At 47.4% G+C, this 27,139-nt stretch overlaps 1 protein-coding gene across 15 annotated transcripts in view; it reads right to left on the bottom strand.

Annotated features, from left to right (window-relative positions):
* Positions 1 to 27,139, bottom strand: part of ATP9B (ATPase phospholipid transporting 9B (putative)) — a 224,623-nt gene that overhangs the window by 72,240 nt on the left and 125,244 nt on the right. For all 15 annotated transcript variants that reach the window (XR_008615993.1, XR_008615992.1, XR_008615994.1 and 12 more), the window contains one exon: positions 1,490 to 1,650. Coding sequence is in view for 12 of the 15 variants with exons in the window: in XM_055080638.1 (XP_054936613.1) it covers positions 1,490 to 1,650 (161 nt within the window). In the remaining 3 variants the exon portion in view is untranslated. The remainder of the gene's footprint in view (positions 1 to 1,489; positions 1,651 to 27,139) is intronic.

Genomic DNA, 27,139 nt, shown 5'->3' with positions numbered 1-27,139 from the left:
GAACTGGGAGATGGGGATTGACATGTACACACTATTGATACTATGTATAAAACATAACTAACGAGAACCTGCTGTATAGCACAGGAAACCCTTAAAAAAAAGAGATATACATACTGACATTGTCAGTTTACTAAAGAAAGAAGTTAAAGAGAATTAAAAAAAAACAAAGAGAATAAATAAAGAGAATTAAATAAAATATTAAAAAACTAAAAGTTGAATATTGTTCAATGGTTTTTATCAGTTAAAGATAGAAGTGCCCCAGAAACAAGAAGGAAGAGAGTTCTTACTTGGCCTTTCCCATCGTACAACAGAAATAGTAGTGAAGTGACACCACATAACATTTCAGAACTGATACAAGCAACAGAAACGAAGAAAAACAAGATTAATGAAAGCAAAGGAAAAAACCCTGGGAATTCCCAAGAAAAAAGAAAAGATGTGCTTCAGAGATATGGGAATAGGAGCTGTCTGTTGGCAGCTGCAGAAGGACAGGCGGGAAGGACTGGGTTAACAGCTAAGATGGGCAGTGCTGACCCTGAGACTCAGCTCCAGGAGGCCGGCTGAGCTGGCACTGGGTGGGGTTTGCAGTGGGGCTCACATGGGGCTGTGGGGTTCACACCAGGGTCAGTGGGGTTCATACCAGGCAGTGGGATTCACACCAGGGTGAGTGGGGTTCACACCAGGGTCAGTGCAGTTCACACCAGGGTCAGTGGGGTTCACAGCAGGGTCAGTGGGATTCACACCAGGGTGAGTGGGGTTCATACCAGGGTCAGTGGGGTTCACACCAGGGTCAATGCGGTTCACACCAGCGTCAGTGGGGTTCACAGCAGGGTCAGTGGGATTCACACCAGGGTGAGTGGGGTTCATACCAGGGTTAGTGGGGTTCACACCAGGCAGTGAGGTTCACAGCAGGGTCAGTGGGGTTCACACCAGGGTCAGTGGAGTTCACACCAGGGTCAGTGGGGTTCACATCAGGCAGCAGTGGGGTTCATACCAGGGTCAGTGGGGTTCACACCAGGGTCAGTGGGGTTCATACCAGGGTCAGTGGGGTTCACATCAGGCAGCAGTGGGGTTCACACCAGGGTCAGTGGGGTTCACACCAGGGTCAGTGGGGTTCACATCAGGGTCAGTGGGGTTCATACCAGGGTCAGTGGGGTTCACATCAGGCAGCAGTGGGGTTCACACCAGGGGCCAGGGCTCAGGGCGGGCAGCAGGGTCCCGAGCTCAGGCCTTCTGGCGCTGAGAACCGCAGCGGCCGAGGGTAACACAGTGGGCCGCGCATGGCCTTCTTTCCCTGGGAGTTACAGGATCACGTTCACTTCTCAGGAGTCAGTGCAGGCAATGAGTGAGAAGTGGCTATGGTTAGGGTCAGTCCTTGGTTCTTCCCTCTTTCGTTCTAGGTGGATCATTTCTTTCACACTGAGAACAATACATTCAGTAACATCATATTCAATGAAACCAGACATCTGTTTTTCTTCATTCTTAAACCCACCTTATGGGAATGATGTAGGAGAAGAGCAGGAGAAAGCGGAAGAGACTGCGGTACCAGGGACCTGAGAATCCCTGCAAGGTCACCATGACAACCGAGAGGGCAACCAACGCCAAAAACAGCGCTTTGGTCAGCTGATTGAGCTCAAGGTCCAGCAAACCAACCTGAAAGAAAATGAACAGTCAGGACAGAACCACATTCTTAAATTTTCTTTTGTACTAGCCTTTATTATACTGAAATACAAAAATGTACTAACTTTACATTTTCTTCTGAAAACTTCTCCTGACGTTCACAGTTCTTTCTGAAAAGCCTTTTAGAGATTTAGGGAGAATTTCTGAAAATGACTCACAGTCCCCAGAGCATTTCCAGAAAGAGTCTACTGAGACAACACGAGTCCTGAGTATCCAACCACAAAAAACTCAGATCCTTTCTCTAGACGACGAGGTTACGACCAGCAACTGGACAAAAGGGGACGCGGGACGAGAGCCGCACAGACGGCCTGGCAGCCCGGCCAGTTCTTCCGGGAGCACACGCGCCTTCTCCTCTGCACGTGCCACGTCAGGGAATCACTTAGGATTTTCTTCAGAACAGGACAGTATGTCTGTCATCCCTCTCTGCCAAGAGCCTCCCTGGAAAGAACTTCTCTTAATTAAGAAGAAAAGCGACAGGTGGGGTAGTTGGCCTGCAATGACAACTTGTTAATTTGCATAAGTCCTGTACTTGAGGTCCTCCCAGTAAGGGACACAACACCCCAATTCATCCTCTGGGTCATTTACCACCCGAGCAAACCGTGCGGGAAAATTATGTCAGTAAGAATTAGTTCCTTTTTTGTGCGTGTTCTGTGTGGGATCTTGGGGACAGTAAGAATGAGATACCCAAACACCGTCCATTCTACAAATGAATTGAACACAGTTCTTCTGAAGCGTGCAGCTTCAATTTCAAGCCCAGCACCTCCACCAAGTCCTGCTCCGTGCTTAGTGTCACTGCTGAAAGACTACCGTGCAGTGCAGCGTGGGGGGCCGAGAGAGGAGCGGGGAGGGCGGTGCCAGGCTTTGTAGAAGGGCTTTAGAGCCACAAAGAGGACACGTGACGCCGTACAGCAGTTAAGATCCCTCAAGACTCCGTGTTTGGGCTATAGTTTGCATGCTGGCTCTGCCACCTGGCTGCACAACCTTGGGCAAGCTGAGCAGCAGTTTTCCCATCTGTAAAATGGGCTGTAACATGTCTTCCTGACGGGACCCGGGGGGGAAAGAGATGACGCACAGCCCAGGAAGCACAGCTTCTGGTACAGAGCAAGCCTACATGCATGCTATTACTATTCTCATTACTATTCTCATTGTTATTATTATTAAAAACCTGGATTTGAATCTCTGCTTGCTGTGTGACCTTGCGGAATGTTCTTACACTCTTTAAGCCTCACTCTCCTCCTCTGTAAACTGGCATTACCCAGCTCCTAACAGAGGTGCCTAGAGAAGCCCAAACAATGTGGCAAAGCTCACTGTCACTACTGGTCACCCTCAGGCCAGGGCACAGCAGGTATTTAACAGAACTGCTTATTTGTAATTTATATGACACTAGCAGAAGACTGAATCCTATCAGGTTATCCATCTGCCATCTGAGTTTCTCCTGAATCGGGCACAAATTTTGAAAAAGAGAAATTAAAAAAGAAAACATGATCACCAAAACTTTGATAAAATAAATGGGATACCATTATTCTCAAATTTAAAACTTTTCGAATTACTAACCTACTTAATACCAGTTTATTTTGGAGTGCCTTTTGAATACCATGTCTTTGGCCAATAAAAAGCTAGCCTTTTCCACACTTCACTGTTTAGTTTATATCTGGTTTTGATTAGGATTTGCCACAAAGCATCATGAGAATATTATAACCTGTAGTTACAAAGAAAGCACAAAACTTCGTCAGAAAACGCAGTTAAGTGCAGCAGTGAAGAAAATTCATTCATTATACAAGCAAGTTTAAATACCTACTACATTTTTTGCTAAACTCTACGGTTATGAAAAATGAGCAAACTATGAGATTTTACCCTTCAAGAAACAGCCAATCTAGTAGGAAGTATAAGGCGAACACCAGTCATATACCCTATAAAAGAGAAATCTCCTCTAACCAAGCTTATGGATGAAGTCCCTTCTCAGAGCTGCCGGTCATCAGCACCGCTGCTGGTTGACACCTCACGGCCTTTAGAAGGCTCCAGAAACCGGGGGAATTACAACAGCGACCCAGAAGCGACACCGCTGAAAGTCTGTCTAGCGCACTCGCCCCACCTCCACACCAAACCCGACACTGCAGGGTCCTCACAGTGGGCTGGGAGCCGCGGGTCCCCACCTGCAAGGGCCCTGGCGGTGGGAGCGGGGCCAGGGGCATGGCGGCTCTGCAGCGTCTTCGCCTCCAAGCCACCACCCACAGAGGCCCCGCCCCACCACAAGGCCCCACGCCCACTAAGTCCCTGCCCTCACCAGGCCCCTCCTCTCCACAGTCGTCACCCCGGCAGTCCTCGCCCCTCCAAACCATCCCCACAGAGGACCCACCCTTCCAAAGCCCCACCCTCCTCAGGCCCCCTGCCCTCGCCTGGGACACGTGGTCTCCTCTGGTCGCGCGCTCTTCAGACTCGGAACCCCGGAGACTTGAGGCAAGTCCTAGAGATGCGCTGTCTCCACGAACCTGTGCGCAGCTGAGACCCTTCCCGGCCCGGCCGGCCGTGCCTGCAGGGCTCTGCGGGAAGCGACCTGCCCCCCTAGAGGTCACTTCCAGCGTAGTGACCGGGCGAGTGGGCAATGGGGCCAGCAGGTGCGGGCTCGCCACCTCTGGGCCGGGACGAGCAGCGGGAAGGACCGCGCCGACGGTTCTGGAAGCTTCCCTGGTGGAGCGGGACTGGGCCCCGTGAGAGCGGCGGCCAGGACCATGGCGCCTGATTTATCAACTCCATTTAAAAACCGGCAGAACCAGGACAAATACCTTGCAATTTCCGCGACTTCAACTACTATATAGTTTATGCTTGAATTATTGAGAAAAATAGGGTTTTGGATTAAAATGAAGAAAAATTAAGCCAGGGAAGTGGAGCACGTTTCAAAGCCCGGGCCCTCTGCGGTGACAAAGACGGCCTAAGTTCCAAGCCTTGCGGAGGGTCAGATGAAGTCATTACTCATTCAGTCAGGGAAAAAAGACTCAATTACCTCAACGTAAAGATGCTATCAATGAATGCAAAGTGCATATTTTACTCTATTCATCCAAATCCCATTAAAAAGTGAAAGGAATGATTTAATCTGGCCTTCCAGAGTTGGCCTTTTTTTGTAATAAAATAAAGAATCACTGTCTTGCAAAATGCATAACCACTGCCTCACACTTTCCCCTGCATCAGGGCAGTGAAGGACTGTAAGAGCCGGGCCAAACAGTCAGGAATGAGGACAACGTTTCCTTTGAAAAAATGACCCCTATAGGATGGAAACATTACAAGCGGCCCACTGCACGTTGATACCCAGCTAATTCAAAGTATTAATACCTTTCTAATTGACGAGGACACACGCGGTCAACTGCCTGACTAGTGACTATAACTAACTGTCGTCTTCACCAACCCCTTCTAATTTAAAGGACGAATGAAAGCTTTAGCAGAGAAAACACAGCTTCTCAGTAATGGGCTGTTCACTGCTTTCTTTCAGGAGCCTTTCCTGAACTATGACTATTCTTCCTGGAACATAATTGCAACCGAGCTAGAGTATTTAGTATGATCTTTTTTTGGGGGGTGGGGCGGTCAATTCTAACAAAGCACAGTGAGAAGAAAAGAGATACTTCAACTATTTTTTTAAAGGTCACTTTCAATTTTATACTCATTTCACTAGAACACCCTTAAAAGTTTCTTCAACTTGTCTAAAATGCAATCTGGACTCAAAAACTATTCAATAAGAAAGCTAGTTAACTTTAAAGCTACAGATTCTATACAGAAGGTGGTAGCTTGAGTTTTGATGTGAAACTCTTCTTTCTTTCAAACATTTCCTAAAACATCTGAACAGGCCAGATACCTTTTACTATGATTTCAAGACCTTTTTACCCCTAACGTATAGCACTAATCAGCTGAAGTAATTATGACTGTATAAGAAAAGGTAAGTACACTAGGAAGTAATTTTCAACATTTTTGTAATTTCCTATATTAGTAAAGCAAATTTTCTTCCACTTGTCATGATATTTGTTTGATTTGAAACAACTGTGATAACAAAATTAAATATGCTACTGGAAATTTTAATCTCCAAGGGCAAATCTGTGCACAATGTCTGAGATGCCCCAATGGTGCTGGGACGGGGCTGCCCTGGGATACTGAGCACAGTAATTGCCTGTATAATCTAAAACGCTGCTAATGGCAAGGATCACAAAAACACTTAGCTCCGCTTTAATTTATGTACCAAGTTTTAAACAGCTAATGGGTCTCAGCAAAATAGTGGTTTATACCAACAATGAAGGGTAAATACGGTCTCCTCCTGCTTAACCAAGAAAAGATCAGTCAGGTTTTTTAAGGCACCCATGGACGAATGAGACCCCATCTTATCTCAGTAACACAACGCCTTTCCGGCCCGTCTCAAAGTCCCCCTAAGTCCCCAAGAAATCAATGTAGGAGTCTTGTGTTATAAAAACTTAGCAGCAGAGAAAACAAAAGGCATAAAAATAAGCACTGCCAACTGCTCCTCACGTGATATTACCCCTGGATCAATGCTATGTGAACATCCAAGTACTGTAACCTTGCTTCTAAAGCTCACATTTCCTTATTTGCTACGTGAAAGTATTTTAGTATAGCAAAACCATAAGATGCAAAATGTCAAAAAGCCAATTTAAACTCTTGCGGAAAGCTAAATATCATTTAAATTTGTCCTATATTTTCCCTGTAAATATATCTCAATTTGAAAAACAGAAACGCCTCCAATCTACTAGCAAATGCACTCACGACGACTCTACACAGACAGAAATACAGCTTCACACGTGAGAGACTACTTAGGGGAAACTATAACATTACCGTTAACATTGTTTATCTTTTAGCAGCTAAACTATTCTCGGATCAGCCCATCAGCCCCGCATCATTCAGAATTTGGATTGTGACTACAAAATTGACATAGGGCTACTGCTTTAACCTAGTTGAAATTCGTATTAAAAAACACATTTCTTTTAAATATCTTTGAAACAAATCGGTCCTATATTTTCTACTTTTAGTAGAATGTTAAAAATAAGAAAAAAATAAGTACAGACCTTCAATTCAAATAACTGAAACTCTTACACTAAATCTAACTCCTAAATCTTACAGCAATAACTATTTTCCAGTTTGGAGTTTAAATTAAAAGTATTAGTTTTTCGTTTTTTTTTTTTTTTTTAAAGTGATGCGATGTAGCCCTTTTTTTCTTATTCTCCAGTTTATTTATTCATTCATCTTTGGATATGAACGCCTCAGTCCTAAGTGTCTGCCCTGCACACAGGCGCCACCCACCCATAGACGACTCGGCTATTATCATTTACTGCCCCACTGATCTGCGAAATAAGAAGCGCTTCTTTTAGCCGTTCTAGTCTATTGGCTCAATAATCTGTGCGTTAAAAGCTCCCTAAATAAGTATCAGCATGATAATTCTTAATGTTATATCACCTTAATTTTTAAAAGTCAAAATCTATATTTACACAATAAACATTTAAAAGTCTATTCTGAAAGAATATTTCATATTCGACATTTTTACCTGCTAATAAATTTTGCCTGACTATACTCTATATTCAGCATTTAAGGTTTCTTCCTTGCTTACCAAATAGTTATCACATAAGATATTTTTTTTCTTGAATAGTTAACATTTAAAAAAAAATGGGGGGACTTCCCTGGCGGTCCAGTGGTTAAGACTTCGCCCTCCCATGCAGGGGTGCGGGTTTGATCCCTGGTTGAGGAGCTAAGATCCTACATACCGTGTGGCCAAAACACCAAAATGTAAAAGCAGAAGCAATATTGTAACAAATTCAGTAAAGACTTTGAAAATGGTCCACATCAAAAAAATAAAAAAAAAAGGAAATGTGGTTATTATATTTTTTAGATAAACAAAAAAAGCCTTAATGCAAAGCTCAGCTCCTCAACAAGGAAGTACCACCTCTTTCCATGTTACTGTGAGAAACTCAGGAGAGGGGGACCCAGTGCAAGCCCTCACCTAGTTTACACAACCTCGGTACCGGTCAGCTCCGTGTTTAGGACGACGCACGCCGTCAGATCCCTCTGTCCGCTAGACACGAAACACATGCTGCTAAGGGGGAAATTAGTCTTAAAATCTACAAACATATTACTTGCTGAGTTTGAAGGGGGCTTCACGAGTGCAGAATGCGGCTGTCTTCTCAAACCGTCAACCTACCAGATCGTTTGAGAAATTTCAATAGTGGCTTGAGCATTTGCTACAACACATATGCACGTAACATTTTATAATCATCAAAGATGCCAGAATAATAGCACATTATCTATGAACATATGAACATATACACACGTCAGGTCTGTTTTTGCAAAATGCAGACTGACTTTTACATTCATGCAGGACAATTTGGTCAAGCCTGTTACCGTCTGACAGCCTCTGTCACAGCAGAGCCTCTATTAAGGCGTAACCAGTATATTAAAAAGTCATCAAATTTAAAGCAACATAGTGACTTTAAGTGGTTAGTTTAATTTTTTGTTTCTAATAATTACTATAAACTATTTCAAATAGGCTCAACTTGTGACACATCGAAGCCATGTTTAAAACAAAGATGAGTGTGCACAAATATGGAAAACGGTCTGGAAACCGTTTGGAAATTTAATTTGTACTCTATGTACACAAACTACATGAAAATCCAGCACTGACTATTTCAAAGAGACCATAATTTTCTAATGTTCAGTAGTTCCGGCCTTATTTTACAATAGCCCACACAGTTTATTTAAAAACCAGGGATGCAAGGAGACTACACCACCCAAACCACTATCATCATCCCAACACTATGCTGAATACGATTTGTGTGCACTGCTGTCATGTTTCCTGTTGACATTCCGTTGTTGCTTTTATAAAAACATTTCTCTTAGCTGGGGAGAGAAAGCAAAAGCGGAGGTGCAGTATGTTGCCGCTTCGCCAGCAGAGGGCGCTCAAGATTGTTGCTTTTTTTTGTTTTTCGAACGCTGAAAGCCTTCTTTTGGTGAAAGCAGAACTTCGATCTTCAATCAGCCAATTCAGTATATATAATACATGTTATCTTAGTTTTATTAACAACAAAAAAAGTTACCATAAATATCTATGTTGTCATGAAGAAACCAAGACAGAATTTATAGACTTTAACGTGATGAATTAATTATATTGAAGGAAATTTCCCAAATAAAAATCTACTATCAAATAAGGATATTTGATATTTGTCATAGTTTAAAGACATGACAACCAAAATACTGTAGGTAATCGGTACAGCAGTATAGTGCTAAGGCTTTTTTTTTTTTTTAAAGATTTAGATCTACAAACAATCAATAAAGTTGTAGCAACAGCTTACATTAATGGTTTAGAGATCCTGCATATATTTACCTTATTTTTGTCTTAACAGTGTAGAAAGCTATCAGTTTTAAATGGTTTTGCTAAGACCACCCACCAATTCAAAATGATTACTTCAAGCCTGAGCCATCTACCGACACCAGAAACCTCAACATTCAACATCAGTCACGTAAGTGAAATTTGAGGTCAGGCATTTGATTTCAGTTTAATCTAATTAAAGAAGTTGTTTATTTTGGTAATTTTATATTTATTTTAACAGATATTTTACAAGTAGCATTAACCTACTGTCGAATTCTTACTGTCTAAAAACACAATACCCATGAGTTTAGGGATTAGTAACTGTGTTTTTAAAAAAAAAAAAAAAAAAAAGTCTGGAAAAACGCCAGCAAGAGCAGATTTTTGTGCATGGTCACTGATATGCTTAGGAACTTTGACTTTTATTTTATGCTTCTTCAAAGACTTTAAAAGTCCCCACACTCTTGGAAATTCTTTTTTCCCGAGAAACATGAAAAATAGATTTTTTTCTAATAAGAACTCTAAATGGTTCTGATATTTTTAAAGAAAGCCTTTTATTAGGAATCTTAAAATTTTAACAGACTCAGAAAGAAAGGGCAGACCATGGCTTCTTGCAAATCTGTTGAAATATGGGGCAGTCTTCACCTTTCATTTTCTGGTCGATTTTTCATACTGAGGAGGCTATACTATTTTAGCACATTTTTCTTCTGGGAGGTATGGGTGTGTGTGTGTGACTTTATTTTCTCCTGCATGTGGCAAGTCCCTTATGTTAAATATTGGTTGTGTATGTGTGCATTTTAGAAACACCCTTCAAATATACTCTTAAATATTCATTTAAATATAATTTATAAAATATATTACTGAATAGGAAATACTCTTAGATTTTTAAGCACATCAATAATAATGCTGTTAAAATCTGGGCTCGGTTACTGCTTGCTAAAGAAATGGCTGAACATACAGCCAGGGCTTCTAACGCTATTGCACCCGAAATTCCCCAGCACAGGGACTGCATCCCTTCAGGGCACCCTCTGAACTCTTCAAAGAGCTGGAGAAGTATTTGGCGGCTTTCTAACACCCAGGAAGTGACCTATTGAGGGACGCATTCCTGTTAGTGGCTTGAAACTGCTGGGCAGTACCTGATGGGAAAGTCTGGGATTTAGGCGAAGGGAGTACATCAGAGCCCCTCCTCAGGGAAAGCCAGTACCTGGCGGCCCCCCAGCACAGAGGCACAGGGAATGGCCGGGCAGGCAGGTACCAGGGCTGCCTTTCTCCCTGGAGCCTGCCTGGGACAGGGCCGGAGGAACTGCTGTGTTTCTTCAAAGAAACTGCATGGGATGGTGTGGGGGTCGTGGCGGGGGGGGGGACACCCTTCCACCTGCTTGGTTACTTTCCTAATAAAATTCTGGGAAAGGGAATGGTTAAATTTTTATTAGTAAACAAGGTCATTCATTTATAATGAAACTTTCATTTGCAGCCCTAGATTTTCTTCATAAGAGGTCATGATACGGATGAACTTCTATAACAAAGTCAGAGATTTGTTCGGCGATTCAAAATGTTACCATCTAAATTCTTCCTCTGGCATACCAACAAGTAAAATGCATTTAATGGTTTGTGCCAGGGAACTTACTAGACATTAGTTAACAATTTTTCTATATAATAATAGATTCCAGAAAGTCTGGTTTCATTAAGGACTACTTCAGTCCCATACACAGTATTATAAAGTTGTTAATTGTAAGTAACAGTATCTTAGGGGGGAAAAAAAAAGACAATCAGCAGGAAAAATCCTCAACGCCTAAGTGCTGCGTGTGGCAGAGTTTAGCTTAGCATGTTTCACGTCAGTTTCTGCAGGCAGCGCGGCGCTACTGGAATGTACACTGTACCGTGCTGCCCGCGAAGAGACACAAAGGCTGCGATGGTGTCACTACCCCCTTCACACCGCTTGTTGGTTTACTGTGTAAATATGTGGGAATTTATGGACCATTTAAGGTCTCCACCCCAACCTCCAGATATCTGGCACCCAACACGACATAAAACCACTCAGTAGGGTTTTTAAATCAAGAGTCATTAGCTGACTTGACAAGATCTGTGTCTAAGATATTTACTGGAAACAAAACTATGATCACCGTTTCACTGAACTCATGAAATTCTGTCTCAATGAAATGCATATCACCTCTTTGTGATTATATTAATCACGTGAAAAGATACAGAAAACCCTGGTCAGTGTTTGAAACACCTCAGAATTGCTATTACCTTGTCCATTCTCTGTCCCACCAACATATCAGCATAACTAGCTGAGAAACGAAAGTTAACAGTAGGTAAACATAATTAATTTTTAAGGCAGCGTAGCAGAATGGCAGACACAGAATGGCATAAAGAGAAAAAGAATGAAGAAAGTTATCATACTGGCCTAACACCTAACTTTGAATCAACGTTACTTAGTTTTCAAAATCCATAGTTCTCATGATTTGCGTTCTTTTGAAAGGAAAACAGAATTCAGGAGATTTGCTGAAATGTTTAAATGACAAGCATAGTATGGCTAAATAAACTTTTCATCTTAACTACCCTTTTATTATTAACTGTCTACTTAAGAGGTTTATTCCTGGTATCTTGGCAAAATATAGCACTACTTTAAACCATCTAAAATTTTTGTGTTACTTTATGTCTTCAAGGACATTTTATGAACCATTCATACTTAATGGCTTGTGAGCAATCCCAAGAGTTGGGAATTGTGTGAAAAGTTGCCCAGGTTGACAGATAAAGTGAAAAGGTCCGTATTAATTTCCAAATAAAGAAATGCATGGCGTGGTATCTCACGATGATTATACTCTAAAGTACCAATTAGAACGCATCAGAAACCAGAGCAAGTTGACACTCTACAATAAAGCAAATAATTTCCAGTTGGAGGGGCAGAAAATGTTAATATGCAATGTTCAAGACTACAAGAATCTTTGTAAAAGGAAGTAGCTAATAAGGTTTAATGATGCATGTCAGGAAGCCACAGTATGTAGGGAAACACAGCTGGCTTCATTTTGTAAACTATTTGATATACACATCTTTCTAGTTCGCGATTATCAGCTGTGCCAGTGCCACAGGGGACAGCTTAGCCTTCAAATCAGGGCATCCTTCTTGTTCTCTAAATTACAAGTAAAATACATTAATAGAATATGGTGCTACAGGCGAGTGCCCCGACCGAAGCTTATCCGCTTGAGAAAGAGGATTCCAGAAGTCTTCTGTAGAATGTCCTGGAAACAATCTCGCCAGCCTAATAGGCTCCTAAGCGCCAGAACCATTAAAACAAATCATAAAACAGGCAACACACTTGGACTTAGTGAAGTAATAACCTTCACAAGACGGTCACCATTTCCCCCACCTTGTGTATTAAAATGCAAACTAACTGAAAAGTGCTTCTACTGAGAAAGCCCAGGCCACCGCCGTGCTTTCTTCCCGGGGCGCACCTGCGCGTGCCGAGAGGACCCGCGCCGACGGCGACGGGCCGCCTGCTCACGCCATCTCCGCCGAGGGCCTGCAACGGCAGGTGACAGCAATTAGCAGCAGATGACAGCAGCACTTAGAGTCTGCACCAGATGGCAGCTCAGGGTCACCGGAAGCCAGCAAACCTTCCACGGGAAGCCCTGTGTTAGGCAACTATCACACTCGAAAGCTCTCAGACACAAGTTAATTATTCAGCCAGAAGACAATGGCTAGGTCACAACTCTGATATCAAAATGCTGTTAATCACTTGGAGTGCACTTATTTTAAACGTAATTACACATATTAGCTGTTCAGAACGTGCACCTAATGACGAAGAGGGTGCCCTACACTAAAAGAGCTAAAATTCTAGTAATTAGTGAATTGTCGTAGGGCAAAGTATACCCAACAGGCTCTGACTTGGGTGGAGGCCGTTTACAGCCAAAGCCAAGAACCAGCCACGCAGCAGGAGTCTGACGACACCCCCCTGGCACCCTGGCCGGTCACGGAGGCGAGGAGAGCCCCCGAGGACCTGGGACGCGCGTCACCACGAAAGGGCGTCGGTGAGCTACTAAAAGACTTCGAATCTCGAGGTGGTCTGTCAAGGCTTCTGGTTCAAAACTAAAGTCTTAGGTCGCTGCAGCTCGGCTGAAGCCAGGAGACAGGAGGCGGTACGATTTTAGACAGACTGTGGCATCCGCACGGGGGACGGACCCCTCATGGGCCATTCGGTGTCAGAGTCACCTGACATGTTCCCCGTGAAAAATAAATGCAGGCGAAAACGCTTCAGACAGGGCTTCCCCGGTGGCTCAGTGGCTAAGAATCCGCCTGCCAAGGCAGGGGACACGGGTTTGAGCCCTGGTCCGGGAAGATCCCACGTGCCGCGGAGCAACTAAGCCCATGCACCACTACTACTGAGGCTGCGCTCTAGAGCCCACGAGCCACAACTACTGAGCCGTGTGCCACAACTACTGAAGCCCGCGCGCCTAGAGCCCGAGCTCCACAACAAGAGAAGCCACCGCAACGAGAAGCCCACGCACCGCAACAAAGAGTGGCCCCTGCTCGATGCAACTACAGGAAGCCCGCATGCAGCAACAAAGACCCAATGCAGCCAAAAATAAATGAATTAAATAAATAAAATTTTAAAAATAAAAAATAAAAAAAAATGAAATGCATAACCAATTTACTTTAACAAGATGAGTTCCCATTAATAACTAACACAGAAAATGGCTTCATTTTGGTCTAAATTGTTTATAACTGATTAATTTCTGACCCCTTACGACCTTAGCAATTTCCAAGCCAACAGCCTTTACAATTTGCGAAGTGCTTTTGAATGATTTCTGTTACTCGGCTTAACTCCAGCCTGGTTAAATTTCTGGTTCACTTCAGGGAGCTAAGGTGTATGGCCGAGCTTGCGGCTTCTATCCCCTTGGCCTCAGACGGGCCTCCTTGGCTGGCTGATGTGAACCAGAAATGATATTATTCCCACTCTCGTAATGAGATCTGTAGCTGTACTTTCCATTAACTACACAAACTTCCATTAGGTTTATGAAATGAAGACTGGTCAGATCTTGCATATCAAAATGTTTTCCTTCACTATTTTTATTTAAAAGTGGTGAAACTTGCTCAACTGGCAGCCGTTACTATACTTCGGGAAAAGAAGAACAGATTAAACAAAGTGATTAAATGCTGTAACCAAAACAAGGACCAAGGAAGTAAACACTCAGCTGAGGATCTTTTGCCCGGTGAAGCAGTTAAAGGACAAAGCACCTCATCCTACCTACATGCTCTGTGTTGAGTCTTCTGCTGGACAGGCGCTCTTCCTGTGCTACACGTGGGTCCTCCTGCGGACGCCTCTACTCAGCACCAGCGGGGCAGAGGCAGTGAGTGTGGACCCTGAGGCTCCGCTGTTCTGGAAGCAGCCAGGGCGGGGGCCGGGGGAGGCAGCGGCTGCTCGTCTCCTCTCCTGTGCAGAAACGCCAGGCCATCAAGGACCCTGCTGGATCCCAGACCTTCAGAGGTGTAATCTGCATCCTAGGTGTCTTCCAGTATCTCTCAGAGCAATGATAATTAATTGACGATTAACTGCCCTTTCAAAACAATGCTCTGAAGAAAACAGCAAGGTCGGAACACACTCCTCCTAAAGGGTAATCACATAACTTACAGGAAGAAAATTTTAAACGAAAAAAGAAACTGCCTGAAGTAAGCTTTGGTCATCAGATTTCTCCTAAACAACGATACGCTGCAGGTAAGCTAATTTTTCTTCAATTTCCTTTCAAAGTAAGCAGCACAAGATGGTAAGAAATGGCACCATAATGACGGGCGTTCAAACGAATGAATTCTCCCGGGACCGCGTGAAGTGCCGTAACGCGGCAGGCTCACGGCATCCTGCCGTCCTGCCGTCCCCGCCACGACAGGCCCAGAGCCTCACTCTGGGCTGGCCGCACGGGACGGGGCTGTGCGCACGGGCGGGCGTGGCAGCATCGGCGTGAAGCACAGTGAGTTACTTTCGTTTGTCCTTAGATTCACCACCCCCGTCTCCGTGTCAGCACGCAGACCTAGCACGTAACTGTGGGGCAGTGGAGGGAGGGGGCCGCCGGTGGGCGAGCGCCACGGCCAGAGCCCCGTCTGGACCAGTCACTCTACATGACCACGAAGCTGCCCCGCGCGCCTTCCAGCTGGGCTTTCTGAAGCTCTTAAGAGGCGAAATAGCTCTGGGCACATCTGGGTCTCTGACCCCTTGTGTTGATGACCCAGGAGGGGCTCCACGGCCACATTCCTGTCCCAGGCGTGCAGCCGGCACACAGTAATTGCTCATTTAAATGCCCGCTGCTACCATTCTTCTTCTTACTGATGTGAGAAAAATACATATCTTTCTCCTCTGATCTGATTTTTACCCTCGCCTTTATTTCCCCCACTTACTTTCAAATCTAAGTGAAAATGCTGCCGCATAATACCCGATCCTGACACTGCAGATCTTCCCCCTTTTGAAGCCCAGCCAAGTACAGCGACGATGCCCTCCTGCGGGAGGGAGGCCGCCTCAGCTCCAGCCCCTCAGCCACTCCTCACTGGCCACCATCCCCACACAGGAGGCAGAGGAGGGAAGCCAGTTTCAAATAAACCCTACCTGCCGCCCGCCCGCAGCTCCCGAGGAGGGGAGCCCAGGGCCAGGACGGTCGGGGGCCTCCGTACACTGTGCCCACGGGTGAGAGGCGGTCCCCGCCTCACCAATTCCACGAGGAGAGGCGGCCGGGGGACATCTGGACCACGCGGAGCAGCTTCGAAGCAACCAGCCACCACTCCCGTGATCTGGGCGTGTACGAGCGAGAAGCAACATGGCGGGGCCGACCTGATTTTCAGGTCCTCAGAGTCGCGCTGCGCCCCGGCCTGGCGCTAACCAGGAGTACACGTGTGTGCATGGCCTCTTCCCCACGCTGTAAGTACCCACAGTCCAACCCGCTCCCATAAAGACGGACTGACTCCCAGTGGCCTCGAGACAGCCGCATCTGACTAACCCATGGAGGGGGTCACTGCGGATGAGACGCCAACTTTCTCATGAAAAACCCATCAGTCAGCCAGACAGGGTCAGTTCTTGAGATGACAGAGCTAAACATCGACTCCGCCTGTAACTAAAGTGCAGAGCATATGTTTAATATTTTGAATGGGAAACCAACTTGGAAATAAAAAGCTTTGCTGCAATTGTATTTTTATATGGCAGCAAACAGAAAATAAAAAATTTTAAAAAGATAATGAATGAAACAGCATCAACAGAATCTAAATACCTAGAAATAAATCAAACAAAAGGTATACAAAAGCTCTACACAGAGAGAATCATAAAACGTTATTGAAAAAAATTAAAGAATGCCTGTATAAACAAAGGATAAAACTCAGAATTTAAAAATTAATTCTCCTCAAAGACCTACAGAGATTAAATGCAATCCCGATCAAACTTGCTATAGTAATTACAGACGATTAGCACAAAAAGGGAATCGAGGACCAATCAGAGAGGAGGTCCAGATGCACACCCACCACACGCGCACATATGATTCACGCCGGAACCTGTGGTGGGAAAGGACGGACCTGCAACAGCTGGTTATGGGTCCACTGGAAATCTACATGGGGAAAAGAAATGGAAACTTCCCATCTTCATAACAAACACAGAACCCAATTCCAGACGTCTAGAGATCTGAGAAAGGTAAATAGCAAAACTTCTAGAAGATAAGAGAGTACCTTCGTGACCCAGGGCAGAGAAAGATTTCTGAAACCATGAAAAGATTGATAAATTGCATTCCGTTAGAACTGAGAATGGCTGTTTGTCAAGACACACTGAAGAAAGTAAGGAGGCGACAGAATGGGAGGACATAATGCTCATATAACCAGCGAAGTGCTCGTGCCAGGATAGATAAAGAACTCCTACAAAATAACGAAAAAAGACTAACAACCCAGTGGGAAAATGCACAAAAGACACACTGAAGTGATCCTCGAACCGAGATGCCCAGGCAGCCAGTCAACGTGCAGAGGAAATGCAACCTCGTCAGTCCTCCGGGAAACGGAAACTAAGAACACAGTAAGACATTACTACATCCTCAATAGAACGTCAAACACTTTTAAAAAAAAACGGACAACCCAAGCGCGGACAAGGTCACAGAGGAACTTGAATCCTCACGCTGCAGGGAAGAGTGAACACTGGCGCCATCACTTTGGAGGACAGGGATTCCACAAAATGAATGTAAACGTATCCGCGACCCAGCAACTCCACTCCCAGGCGCGTACGCGGCAGAAACGCACGTGTTCGCACTGAGACACGGTGCACACAGACGCCCGGGCAGAGCGACTCGGGACAGCCGAGGGCCCATCAGCTGCGGGATGGCTTCTCTGAGCAGCTACGGCCGGTCCTGGGAGGGACGGTGCACGGACACGCAAACGAACAGAGCCCCGTGACACGCGACACGCGGACAAAACCCCCATGCGCACCACTGTACACAGGAGGCCAAACGCAGAAGAATGCACGTTGTACGGCCGCATTTTGTAATCTTCAGAAACAGACAAAAGTAGCCAGTCAAGTAGATACGGGGACAGTGCCCTTCTGGGAGAACAGGTGTGCAGAGAGGGAAGCTTCTGGAATGCTGGCACAGCGCTATTTCCTGACCACGTCAGGGGCTGGGGCGTGTGCTCGCTTTGCGGTGACTCAGCGAGTTCCATGCTTTTTAAAGTTGGTATACTTTTGTTCGTTATGTTAAGTCAACCAAAATTAAGGAATGAAAACCAAAAAAGTATAACAGAAATGAAGTATTATTCTTGTTCTTAAGCAAAACTCAAGTGCTGACCACAAGCTTCACAGCTGCACGGGAGCATAGCTTACGCTGCCTTGCGGCGTAAGTGTTAGTCAAATGACACCTGGAGGACTATTTCAGGTGCAAAACTGCATCTGATGACCTAAAAGCTGCTAAATAAGAAGCATTTCTGAAACCTCAGAAAATGAGTGGGCAGCTGAGGAAATAACATATGCACTAATCTAAGATTATAAGACAGAAATGTTGGTAGAAGTCAACTGAGGAAACCCTACCCACAGGCTCAGCCTCTGCTCCGTGACCACAACTGAACACGGTCAGTGGACCACACAGACTGCAGGCAGAGCACGCTCGGCGAGGCCGGCAGCAAGCCCACACCCCCAGCCCCGACCTTGACCAGTGACCGCCAGGGGAGGCCTGGCAGTACCCGCGGTTTCTGGGCACAGTGGGTCTGGGGAGGGGGCAGAGGTGAGGGGAATCCCACGCTCTAAACTCCTAACCTGCTTGGATGTGTTGACTCCTTTTCACTCTGGACTCCAAAGCCTCCAGCCAGTCCTCGCCACCCTCGGGTCATCAGGACCTTCCCTGCTTGTGCTCCAGGCTGTGTCAACTCCTTTCCCACCACCGCCCCCTCCTGCATGATGACGATGACACCAGCCAGGCCTCCCCCAATCCCACGTGGTGGGCAGTGTCCCGCGCCTTTTCCAGGCCAACGCCTCTATTTCTCTGGCTTCCTTCGGGTTCCCTCTTTGCCGGTGGTTTGCTGCAGTGGGAAGGCTCTACACCGGGCTTCGACTTTCGGGCATTCATCTGGCCTGGTGTCCTCTGAGCTCCCGGATCTGTGATTAGGTGTCTGTCATCAAGTCTAGAAAGCCCTCAGCCATGTTCACCCCAAATATTTCTTCCGCCCCTTCCCGCTCCTCCTGGTGCCCCGTACAGGTACGTTACACCTGCTGAGACCGTTACACGCTTCTTGGATGCTCTGTCCCCTTTTGTTTCCCCCTTTTTGTTCTCCTTTGTTTTTGCTTCTCAGCCTGGGAAGTTTCTCCCGACGTGTCTTCCAGCTCACGGGTCCCTTCCTTGGCCCTGTCCAGGCGGCTGAGAGCTCGTCACGGGCACTCTTGGTTTCTGTTATGCTTGACTTTGATTTGAGTCTTCCTTGGAGCTTCCATGACCCCGACGACACTCCCCATGGCTGTCCGTGCACGACGTCTACTGTTTCTACCAGAGCCCTTAGCATGTTACTCGTAGCTCTTTCACGTCCCCTGTCTGGTAATTCCCAAAGCTGTGCCGTACCTGGGTCTGGGCCTGATGCTTGCTCTGTTTCTCCAGACCGTTTTCCCTACCCTTCGGTACACAGCTTGTAACGCCCGTCTGCAGCAAGACATGTAATGAGTGTGAGGTAGTAAGAAGAGAGGTAAACAAGCCTCAGCGGGGGGAGGGGGGGGGCGGTTTACATTAATCTGGGCAGGAGCTGGTGTGTCTGACGTCGCCGCAGCTGTGGGTGACAGAGGCTGCCAAGTCCTCCGGTGCCCCGTGCGTCCCCCTGCTGACTCTGGGCTTCTGAGACGCCACTCCTCAGAGCCTCCCTCTGCTGGAGCCCCGCCGGCGTCGGGGTGCAAGGCGGGGAGGGGAGCCTCCTGCGATCTCACGGCCCATCCAGGCCACCTTCACGGGTGTTTCTCAACTCCCCACCCCACCGGTGAGCCGGGCAGACGAGGGGACTGGGCAGGAGACGGGCCCTCCCCAGGTGGGATGGGGCAGGGACGGGCACCCCCACCCACAGGTAAGCCCCTGTGACAGAGGACGTGCCCCTTCCCGGACCGCCACCCCAGCCCCCGACGAGTTCCGGCAGCCAGAGCCGCCCAGACCGCGGCCCCCAGGGCTTCTCACGTGCGCCAGTCGGCACTCGCCCTCCAGCAGTGTGTCGGAGTGACCATTTGGTTTTCCTACTGGGTTGGCGGCCCCAGAGGCTCGGGCTGAGACCCGATGTGTCTGTCCGGGGACTTTCTGTGCGCTCAGCTCTTTGCCGCCGTAGGGCCGGGGCTGAGGCTGGCTGTGAGGGCGCTCTTCTCCCCCGGCTCGTCTAGAAGCGGAAGCAGGGCCGAGGGCCCGGGGCTGGAGGGACGGCCGCAGCACCCCGAGCAGCGCTCTCCCCGCGGACACGAGCCACCCTGCCCGGGGGCACCGTGTGTTACCGCACATCGCCTTCCTCTGAATCGCCCCCCTCAGAGCTCGGACAGCAGATCCCAAACCTGGGTCACTGCTTCTCCCTCTGAGCAGCACAGCTCCGCTGGAGAAAGTCACGCAGCAGTCTGAGACACTTCTCCCGGACACCGCGTCTCCAGCCTCTGCCGGGCCCTCGGAACCGGGCCCGTCCGCGTCCTTGTCCTCTACCTGCCGGCCTCCGAGCCGCCTCTCTCCGCGTTCCCCAGCTCGCCCCTGACCGACCGACCGCATGACCACCTGAGCCTCAACTCACCTGTACCCGCCCACGGCGCCTCCTGCTCCATGAAGGTCAGGTCCCTCAGCCAGCTCGGGGCCAGGGCCACCGCTCCTCTTCGCTGAAGACACCTGCTGCTTCCGCTGGGATTTTATTCCAGTGGCTCTGCCTCTCTGGAATCCTCGGCGCCTCCCTTGCTACTGGCCCGGCCTTGAAACCTGGCCGTGCCGTCTCCGCCCCGGGCCTCGGCACATCCACTCGCCTCGTCCACCTCCGACCCGTCCTTGTTGCCCTACACCTAGCTTCACCGTCGTCTCCGGAAAGTTCTGTCGCTCAGAGCTCACCGACGTCCTCCAGTCAGTCGGTTCCGTTAACTGTTTTCCAGTCCAAGTCGTACCGCTCCGCCGCGTTGGACACCGGTGACCGTTTCGGGTCTCGAGACTGCTCTCCACTTCAGATTCGACTCCCGCCTCTGCCTGACCGCGGGCCCTCCTCTGCTGGCCCTGCCCCCGGCCTTCCTCACACGGTCTCCATGGGTACGGTATCCACCCCCTCGACTCCACCTGACCCTCTGGTCTCTATCTTGACCAGGAGATGCAGAATCGTACCTCACTGCATCTAGGTTCTCTACCCGCAAGGATAAAAGCACCTCAGAAGGTCAACATTTGGTACGTTTTAGGTAGTGGATATCATTTTTTATAGGACGTAGGCTTAGACGTGCCAAGTTTTTTATCGTCCTAAAATAAATTTCTTAACATTTATTCTAAGGGAATATAATCCGGTCACATTCTAGCTAACTCATGAAGATTAGTAATTAGGATTCCGGATTTAGGTTAAATTGTATTCGGGCCTTTGCCAGTCCGCCTCCCCTCCCCAACATCTCACCTGTGGGACGGGATGATGGGCTCTTAGTGGCCTCTGAGAGTAGGGAGACCCTCTCGGCCCCCCCCCCGCCTGCTCCCCGTGTGATGTCAGCTCTGGGAGCGCAGGTCCCTCACCACACAGGTCACTTTCCCGTTCGTCACTGAATGCTTCGCAGGCCCAGGCCCCTTCTCTGCAGTCTGCACCCTCCTCCTGGGGGCCCTGTCCTGCGTGAGCCTGGAGCCCGGGACAGTCAGGGCTCCGGCGGGGCCGAGCACTGGCCTCCGAGTCCACCCCCAGTCCGGGGAGCTGCCGAGCGAGGCAGGAAGCCCACACCACGTCCACCCTCCTCGCTCCTCGATTCCTCCGCTTTTCCAGAGCAGCCTGGGACGGGGTGTCGACAGCGGGGTCTGCGTCATCTCTGTCACTTTCCTGCTTTCCACTCTACCCTGTTCCCCTGGCCTCTTCAGCCTCCACAGCACCCAGCTCCTGCAAATCAAAGTCTCGGTTTTCAGGCCTGTCAAATCTGTTGAGAGCTACAGGCACGTCTCACCTTTATTGCCCTTCACAGATACTGTGAGTTTTACAAGTTGAAGGCTGGTGGCAACCTTGTGTCCAGCAAGGCTATCGGTGCCATTCTTCCAACACCATTTGCTCACTTCATGTCTCTGTCACATTTTGGAAATTCTTGCAATATTTCAAACCTTTTCATCATCATTAACGTTTGTTAGGGTGATCTGTGATATCTGATCTCTGACGTTACTACTGTGTGACTCGCTGAAGGCTCGGATGACGGTTGGCATTTCTTAGCGAGGAAGCCTTTTCAGTTAAGGCGTGTACTTTGTTTTTTAGACACAATGCTACCGCACACTTACTAGACTGCAGCGTAGTGTAACACAACTCTTACGTGCACCGGGAAACCCCAAAATTTGCGTGACTGGCTTTACTGCAGTGGTCTGGAACCAAGCCCACAGTATCTCGGAGGTACGCCTGGAGTCAGAAACTCAAAAGCTCAGCGCCAGACTATTATATTTTTCCTTTACGTTAATACTTTAAAATTCCCAGTTCTCTTGTGCCGCTAACTGCATTTCTGAGCATCTCTGATGCGTCCGGCGGTGCGTCCTCCATCACAGGCTGCGGTGACGTCGACACTCAACGGTCTGAAGTGCGTCTCGCAGGCCCAATGGGTTTTCCGCCTCATCCTTTACATTAGCCTTCCAGAGAGCTCTCGGAGCAACGGGACCGTGCACCTCCGCCGGGGCTCGTGGCCCTGGCCCCAGGATGCGGCTCAAGCGTCAGAGGCACGGGAGACCCTCCAAGATCAACCCTCGACCGTTTCTTCAGCCCCAGCTCCGCCCACTCCCTCCGAAACGCACGCGCCAGCAAAGCTGAGCTGCTCTGGCCCAGGCCGCCGACCTGGGCCACCGCGTCCTTCCTCGCAGGTCTGGCTCCCGTTGGGCCAGGCCCCCCTAACAAGCCAGGCTGTGAGGGCCAATTTTCAGTGCTCCCCAAACACCCCACCAACACAAAGACTACCAAGGTCAAGTTAGCTTTTAAGTGATCTGTTAATGTGTCTGCCACATCAGCAGACGACAACTCCTTGGGGGAAAGATGCTCACGCACCTGTGCCTTTACTGCGCCGCACGAAGCACCCACACAGGTACGTGTTTGCTGAGAAGCAGCTCATCAGCATTCCAGGGCATTCAGGAGAGAAGTCACCCACTAAATGGCCCGCAGAGAGTTTACACTCCATTCGTTAGTGTAAAACACAACTTATACGGTAAATTGACATCAGAAGAGGATAAACAGAAAGAAACAACTTTACATTAACTGGCAGCAGCGGCAACTAGCTGGACCAGCATACAACAACTAGAACGAACAGAGGAACTCAGGTCAGACAGCAGACAGAACGGGGCTGGACCAGCAAGGGGAGGAGGACCCTGCCTTCCTGGGGTGACAGAAGGATGGCCAAGCAACTCACGTTTTAATCTGAAAAACTAATACTGTAGCATTAACAACATAACAAGCTGAACACTGTTGTACTTTTTGAACTAATTATAGTCATTTTAGGGGGAAAATAATTCAACGACCCTTTAGTCACTCTTAAATCTTACATACGAAATGTCTTTGCTGACGTCACTCCTCCTTCAGAGAGGAGATGTGGCTCTTGAGCGTCCTGCTTTGTCCTTAACGTACTACCTCAGCGTTAGAACAGGAGAACGTGTAATTACAACCTAGCACGTTACACATCCTTACAGTGACTTAAAATGTGCGCTGAATGAAATTGTGCAAATGACATGACACTTTAAAATGTCCAGAACCTATTTATTTTTATTTTATTTAATTAGCAACCATAAATTGCTTTTCAAATTGTTATGATTCTTAATCCAGAAAGCCACGATTTAAGAGCGTATCTTGAGTAAGGACTGATTACTAATTCGAGACTGTAAGGACACGTCGATCGGATTTCCTTCTCGAATCCAGAACACATTCCTCAGTGACCTGAGCTGACGGCTCACAGGGTGAGGCGCACGCGCACTTACCCTCTGCAACGAGGCTGCCGCGATGGCATCACATTCACCTCAAGATTGGGGCCAAGGCATCATCTCAGATTGAAATTAAACCATGGAAGGAGTCATTTTTCTTTATATTGTTTGGAATTAGAAACATTAAATTGATCTATTGTGAAAATTCTGTTCTCTATATTGTGTGTGTCAGACCATGTCTGTATCTTGAGGCTATGAAACAATTTTTGTAATTGTAATAAAAAAACAAATTATCGACTTTAACTTAAGAAAATTGTTGCTCGAATGACTAAATATTCATCCAAAACAAAACAAATCCTTCTCTGAATCGTACGGTGCACAAGTTGCTCATCTCCACAGGTTAATGAACTGTATGTAGTGATGTTAAATCTGTCTTTTTTTCTGTCTTATTTTTACGCCTTCACTCTGTGCCCCTGGGGGGGGGAGGGGCGGTGTCCATACTGCAGTCACACGGCTGCATGTAACACAGCATCAGCTGTCAACATTACTGCAGTGAAGAAAAAGCTTTCTCTTTCACATCAGTATTAACAACAAAGTGAACAGAAAGCTAGCTATGACTTCCAGCTAGAAGACGTAAGTCTGACTTCTAGGCCTAGCTTCCTAAATCTGTTTGTTCACTGTGAAGTCCCTTAATTTGGAACATTAAAAAAAAAACTATCCTTAATGCCAGCACAGCAAGTCCCACCTAAAGCCAGTCATTATTTATTAAGGGTTTACCATGTACAAAGCGTAGGGAAAGAGGCAGAAGACAAATGTCTCTATGAGAGAGTCCCTCTTTGGATTACAGTCTCTTTAAAGACAGTGTTTACTCCTCCTCTCCAAGCAACAGCAGATCCAGCCGGCGGCCCACACCAAGTCAGGCTCACCCGCTGCCCGAGCAGCAGGGCCGGGAGGTCCGCTCTTTGCCACCAGAGCAACAGCCCAGGCAGGGGACCAGCCTCGGCCCGTCTGCTGCATAGATGCGGCGCTGGCTGCGCAGCGCACAGAGGGGAGCAGGCCCCGGGGCGCAGGCTGCGGGAGGAGGGAGGAGAGGGATCTGAGGGACGGTGCCCCGTGCGTGCTGTAACGGGAGACGCACGGATCGTGATGGGGGCACGCGGGACGGGGGCGCCCTCCTCCGACTGCGGGAAACCAGTCAGCCAGGCTGGGAGGGTCCTGACGGAGGCCGCATCCCAGACAAGGCTCGGAGGGCCAGGGACCCGCCTGCCGGCACTCGGATCCCGTGGAGCGGGAGGCCGGCCGCCAGGGAGGGTGCGCACGCGCAGTCGGCGCACAGCGGCCCCGAAGCCCCGCGGCCGGCGCGCTCCCCCCACCCAGCGGGGGCGGCCGGAGCCAGGGCGGTGAGCCGGCGGCTCCAGATAAACGGCGCCGTTTTAAATTTACCTCATCTCCTGCCGAAGAGACCGCTACAAAACACGTGACTGGCAACCTGGCACTAACTGCATTTTCAAAGTTCCGGGAACAAACGTGTTTGTGTGTCTGTATAAAACACACAAAGACTGTGTGTGTTACAGGACTTCGAGAATTTTCAATCCAAGACGCTGCTTTGGGGAAGATCCCCGGCGGTCTCCTTACTTGCTGCAAGTAATAAATCCTTCCTTCTCCGCCGCTCCCCGCCCCCGCCCCGACCAAAAACAGAATTTTAAATCTTTAGAGTGTTTAATAAATTCATAAACTTTTCATGTAAATAATTCCTCTCCTTTATCTGTTTTGAAAGCATAAAATTTTGTAAACTAAATCTGCTTCAAAAAATAAGAATAAGAATCAAAAAGGACTGTTTAGTTCCAGTCTGTCTGTAACTGTGTTTCGTTTGCTTGCTCAGAAATCTAGAAGTTTCCAGGGAAGCAGAAGCGGCTCAGGTGCTCCAGGTGGTACCCATCTCCTCTGCTGCAGCATCAGCATCTCGTTACAGCCACCTATCTGGCCTTTCATTGTCAAAACAAATATTCCCAGAACTCCTTCCTCCTCCAGAAATGAAAAGTAACTCCACAAACCTTTACTACTAAGAGCCTTCAGCAGGGCGGACACTGGTCTTCTGAGGCCTCATTTTAGCACAAATTCTCATCAACCAAGCAAAACAGCTCACTCCCTCCAGTCTACTGAACTAACCCACCCTCATTAACTAACCTGATTTAAGACAGCTCACACAATATCTAGCACTGTTAGCTAAGAGGATGGAGCTGTTCAGAAGAAGTACATACCTAACAGATTTTGAGCATCCCCGTGAGACCAAATTCCTCCAGCACCTCCCGTGCTTTTAATGCTCTCGACAGGGCAGTGCCGCAAGCCTCGCAGGTACAGGGGCACAGCAGGAGGGGCACACCTGGAGGGCACACTGGGAGGGACACTGCCCCGTCTGCCCCATCCAGAGCTCTTCCAGAGATGTCACCACCACCCCACAATTTAAACATATTAAACAGCAAATATTTGAACTAATATATTTTACTGAAGCCTTCTAATTAGAAGGCTCTGCTCACTGGTGGAGGGGATTAACCTTCACTAGTATGTTTTGGGCTCCTTTTCCTATTGTCTCTTGAAAGTACACTGGCACACCAATTTACATTGTAATTAATTTATCCCATAGATAAATTAACATTTATTACATTGTGGTAATTTATCCCATAGAAGTTTTGTGTTCTAACTTTGTTCAAATAAGAGAGCTCAAAAAATTTCATTCTTACTTCAAGGCCTCAAAAAAATATTTGATTCTGATGGTATTAAGCAGTTTAAGAAGAACCCATACTGAGTGAATGAAGTAAGTCAGAGAAAGACAAATATCCTATGATATCGCTTATATGTGGAATCTAAAAAAAGGGTACAAATGAACTTATTTACAAAACAGAAACAGAGTCACAGATGTAGAAAACAAACTTATGGTTACCAGGGAGGAAAGTCGGGGGAGGGATAAATTGGGAGAATGGGACTGACACACATACACACTACTAAATATAAAATAACTACTAAGGACCTACTGTATCGCACAAGGAACTCTACTCCATACTCTGTAACGGCCTATATGGGAAAAGAATCTAAAAGAGTGGATATATGTATATGTATAACTGGTTCACTTCACTGTACAACTGAAACTAACACAACATTGTAAATCAACTATACTCCAATAAAAACTTTAAAAAATAAACAAACAAAACACAAACCTTTCAGAAATGTTTGATATGGATAACTGTCCCTCAAAAAGAAATCTCATGCAGTTAAGAGATTATACTGGGAAAACTCAAACTCATGATATATTTTAAAAAGGTAATTATTAGCTGACAATGCTAATTACATAGGGGAAAAGAAATCTATTTAATTTAATGTTAAATGTATCATATACATGTTTTAGTTAATGAGGTTTTAAAAAAGAAAGTTTGGGGCTTCCCTGGCGGCGCAGTGGTTGAGAGTCCGCCTGCCGATGCAGGGGACGCGGGTTCGTGCCCCAGTCCGGGAAGATCCCACATGCCGCGGAGCGGCTGGGCCCGTGAGCCATGGCCGCTGAGCCTGCGCGTCC

Source organism: Physeter macrocephalus, chromosome 19 (assembly GCF_002837175.3).
Source record: "Physeter macrocephalus isolate SW-GA chromosome 19, ASM283717v5, whole genome shotgun sequence".
Classification (NCBI taxonomy): domain Eukaryota; kingdom Metazoa; phylum Chordata; class Mammalia; order Artiodactyla; family Physeteridae; genus Physeter; species Physeter macrocephalus.
The sequence above is the reverse complement of the archived record's forward strand: the minus strand, read 5'-3'. Positions and strand labels throughout refer to the sequence as shown.